At 53.3% G+C, this 3,996-nt stretch overlaps 1 protein-coding gene across 1 annotated transcript in view; it reads left to right on the forward strand.

Moving 5' to 3' along the window:
- Positions 1-256: 256 nt before the first annotated feature.
- The window catches only part of LOC104412306 (N-terminal EF-hand calcium-binding protein 3-like), a gene marked incomplete at its 5' end in the record, with an annotated part of 19,552 nt that continues 15,812 nt past the window's right edge, over positions 257-3,996 (forward strand). The window contains 2 exons of the mRNA XM_010022982.1: positions 257-281; positions 1,200-1,308. Coding sequence (XP_010021284.1) covers positions 257-281; positions 1,200-1,308 — 134 coding nt within the window. The remainder of the gene's footprint in view (positions 282-1,199; positions 1,309-3,996) is intronic.

Below are 3,996 nucleotides of genomic sequence, written 5' to 3' on the forward strand. Positions count from 1 at the left end.
TCTCTCTGTGTGCTCTAAAAGCTGCTCAGTGTGAGTGCTGGGCAGCTGTGCTGAGAGTTTTGCACACTGAAGGTGAGAAATGGGTTTGGTTGTTCCCAAAGGGGGATGTCCCACTGCAGCCCTGGCACTGGGGGTTCTTGGTGGCTCCCCGGGAGGTGGGTTTTGGCTGGTGGCAGTGCTGGGTGCCCCTGGCTCTCTGCTCAGCAGTGAGGAGCCAGTGCTGCCTCACTAAACCCTCTCCTGTTTTCTCTTGCAGATCTTCCGGCGAGCTGACAAGAATGGTGAGTGCTGTGTTGTGCCACTGCTGGTCTGGGTGAAGCAGCACAGCCCATCCCTGCTGGGAGGTTTGGCTGCAAGAGTGAAGGAGGATAAGGGCAAGCAGCTCTCTGGCTGCAAGAAAAATGCTTTACTGCTTTGCCTGGAGCAGAGGGTTTGGGAAGTGGGCTCCCAATTCACTGTCCATGTAGGACAGAACCTTTCCCAAGCCCTTCTCCTAGCTGCACGCACACGATCTCTCATCTGCATTGCCAGCCCAGGGGCCACCAGGCTTCTGCTCCATCCCTTGCAGGGTTAATTCAGTCTCTGCACTCAGTCCAGGGTTTTACTGGTGGCCCTGGCATTTGAGAGGCTTTTCTACCTGGTTTACAATCTGGCACACAGACACAAGTCCAAAATCACAAGTCACTTCCCTGAGCCTTCCCACCCCCTCCTTGGCTCCTCTCCTTCATGGTAGCCTGTAGGCTCCAGGAGCTGCTTTTTTTGCAGATCAAAATGCAGCCCAGGAGCTGAAGTCCTCCTCAGAGGGGAAAGAAAAAGCTCATGAGTCAGTGGAGAGGTTTTCTTTCTATAAGAGCCTGATGCTGTCCTCACTGTGCCATTTGTAATGGACTCTTCTTGGACAGTCATTGAAGTACTGAGTGTCCACATCTCTTTTCTCTAAATGTTGCAGTGAGGTCTCTTGGAAGGGGCAGAAATTCCCACCTGGAACTCCAGCAGCAGTGGCCCTGCGTGCCAGCACTGCTGGGGTTTTGATGGGGACTGGTGGGACACGCTTTCAATGAGAGCTCTGCTCTAATTACTATGCACAACATGCCCGAGCGGCCCACACTCCGGGTGGAGAGGCTGCTGGGAGGATCACTGGGGCCTGGATGCTGCTTTCTGCAGATATATAATTATTCTTCCCTTTTATTTCCATGCAGATGATGGGAAGCTGTCATTTGAGGAGTTCAAGAACTATTTCGCTGATGGGATCCTGAGCTCAGAGGAGCTGTGGGAGTTATTCAGTGGCATTGACAGGCGTCACTCAGAGTAAGTACTGTGGTGGCACAGAGGAGGGGAGATGAAGGGGGATATAAAACTGCTTGCCTGTATGTGGAGGACATTTGGAGGAGGGTGTGATAAATAGGTTTATCTCACCCTGACTCTCTCTTGTAACACGCAGATGTTAAAACCCATTGAACACCAGCTACGAGCATTGGTGAGGAGGGAAACCAGGCGTTTTGAGAACAGTCGTTCTCAGATTCACTGCAGCTCTGTAAATACAAGCATCCATTTAAGATTACATTACATTAGTTTGGAAAATGTATTCCAGAAAAGCACAGCTCTCTAGAGCAGGTTGTGTCTGCAGGAGGAGCGTGTGATGGTGTGAGGACGATGCACAGACTGTGCAAAGTCACAGGCTTTGCCACTGCTAACACAGGGAACTGCTTTTCACTTACGTAAGAGCTGCTTTGCACCAGGAGTGGCTCTGTGAGTGTAACTGTGAATTTAGGCCAGCTTCTTTTAAAAAAAGAAACCCCCAACGAACAGGAGAAGTTGTTGCACTGAGCCCTGGTTTCCTCTTGCTGGTGCTATCTAGAGGAGTCTGTTGGGCTTGGCTGCGTTTCTCATCCCAGTCGTTTGGATATTGGCCTTGCTGGGGTCCCTCTGCCCAGCTGGGACTGTGACCCAGTGGGTTTTGGCACTGGAAGAAACTGGCTGTTGATGAATTGCCTGTCTGTTCAAATGGAAGGGTCTGTGCAGCGAGAAGGTGGCTGCAGCTTCCTCCTGGTCTTGGGTGGCAGGCTCAGCTCTGGCTCCTACCACTTCCCTGGCACACCAGGAAGCATCTCCTGCCCCTCTCTGATGCTTTTGTCCAGGGCAGTGTCTGAGCACGTCCCCGCCAGGGAGAGGTGGCTCAGAACGGCCATAGCTGCACACACTGGTTGCAGGGCGTTACAGGGAGCCAGGGCAGTGGCACAGAGGACCCCTGCCATGCCGAGGTGCCAGCAGCCACCAGGTGTCACCGGGCCACTGACAGCAGATACCCAGCGGTCCCTGGCTGCAAGTCCCCACATCTTCCACCCAGGGCTGGAGGAGTGGGGATGGTTCACTCTGCTGGGTGTTGGGTAGACTCATGTGCATGAGCACAGGGTGAGTGCAGGGGACAGCCTCAGTTGGAGCAGGTGGGAGTGGGATGGGGACTGGGAGGTGATAGCAGGGAATTGTATGTGATTTCTTCAGCATCATTCCTAGCTCGTGGAGGAGGAGGAGGATGAGGTGGGACCTCACAGGGAGGGAGCCTGGCACTCAGGCTCTTGTCTGGTAAGAGGCATCTCTGTCTGCAGAGCCACCTGCCTGATGGGACAAGGGACTGGGAAAGACAGTCCTCAGGGAACCATGACCCATCTGTCCCCAGGGGCTGCCCAGGGACTGCACAGCAGCAGGTGAAGGAAATCAAGCAGTGTTCAGTGCGTCGAGCCTCACATAGGTCTCTGGCTCTGTGTGTAGAGCTGGAGTTTCTGGCATTTGTTTTTGGGGTTGTGCAGAGGGACTTGCTCCTTTACAACCTCTGGTGTCTTGTAAGGGCTGTGCTGGTGTCCCATTGTCCCCCTGGCAGGGGGTGTTCAGCCCCTTGCCCCGGGCTGCCTGCTTGCCTGGCACTTGCAGAGCTGGCTGAAGTTTGCTGCCAGATTCAGGAGTTACTACCTGAGGTAATGCTCCAGTACTGCAAAGCTGGAAAGCAACTACAAGCTCTACAAGCAGATCTGGTGTGCTCCTTTCATGTCCCATAGCTTTTCTGATGATGGGAAAGTTTCACCCTTAATCCAGTGGGTGGATTTGGCACAGGGGTGCTGTGTTTATCAGGTCTAAGCTGAAACTTGTGTTTCTATGTCAGTGCCAACCTGATCCAAGCAGAGACAGTAACAGAGACCTTCATACCCAGGCGCTCTCTGTGTCTGGGTAACACAGCACTGCCCAGACACGTCCTGATCCTCACCCATCACTGCAGACCTGCAGCTGCTCCTCTGGGCCACAGAGCTGATGTCTGGGAAGATGAGTATTTCCAAGGTCTCACACATCACTTGTTCTCCTTCCAGAGAGCCCATGGCACCGCGCTCTCCTCCTCTCCCTGCCCTTCCCACCCCATCTTCGCTCCACCTCCCAGCCACCCAGTGCTCGGGTGGGATGCTGTGGCCTGTGCAGCAGGCACCTCGTGGGGTTGGGCTCCGGTTTTATGTTTCCCCACCAGGCTTTTTTGTTCTGCATTTCTGAAAAATGGTCTGTTTGGCTTCAAACTGTCTCCATGATCTAATTCTCTGATGTTTACGAATTCAGCTCTTCATTGCAGTTTGGTACCACAGCTAGGTCCATTGTGTAGTTTAGCTTGGCAGAGAGCTCTACACTGTTGCAGACAGATTCATCCGTCTGGAAAAGTGCATTTTCATCCACTGAAACATTGGGTGAGAAGACACAAATGTTTTTGAAGGGATGAAGAAGCCCCAGTGGTGCAGAAGCATCTTGGGAGATGCACAGTTTGCTCCCTGAGTGTCTGTGTCTGCCTGCAGCCCGGCCAGACGGGTGGCAGCAGAGCCCAAGGTCTCATGGAACCACTTAGCAGAGAGTCATAGAATAATTGAGTGATTTGGGCTGATGGTACCTTAAAGCTCATCCAGTTCCAACCCTTGCCACGGGCAGGGACACCTTCCACTAGAGCAGGTTGCTCCAAGCCCCTGT

This window comes from Nestor notabilis, unplaced genomic scaffold, assembly GCF_000696875.1.
Source record: "Nestor notabilis isolate BGI_N333 unplaced genomic scaffold, ASM69687v1 scaffold23139, whole genome shotgun sequence".
NCBI lineage: Eukaryota > Metazoa > Chordata > Aves > Psittaciformes > Psittacidae > Nestor > Nestor notabilis.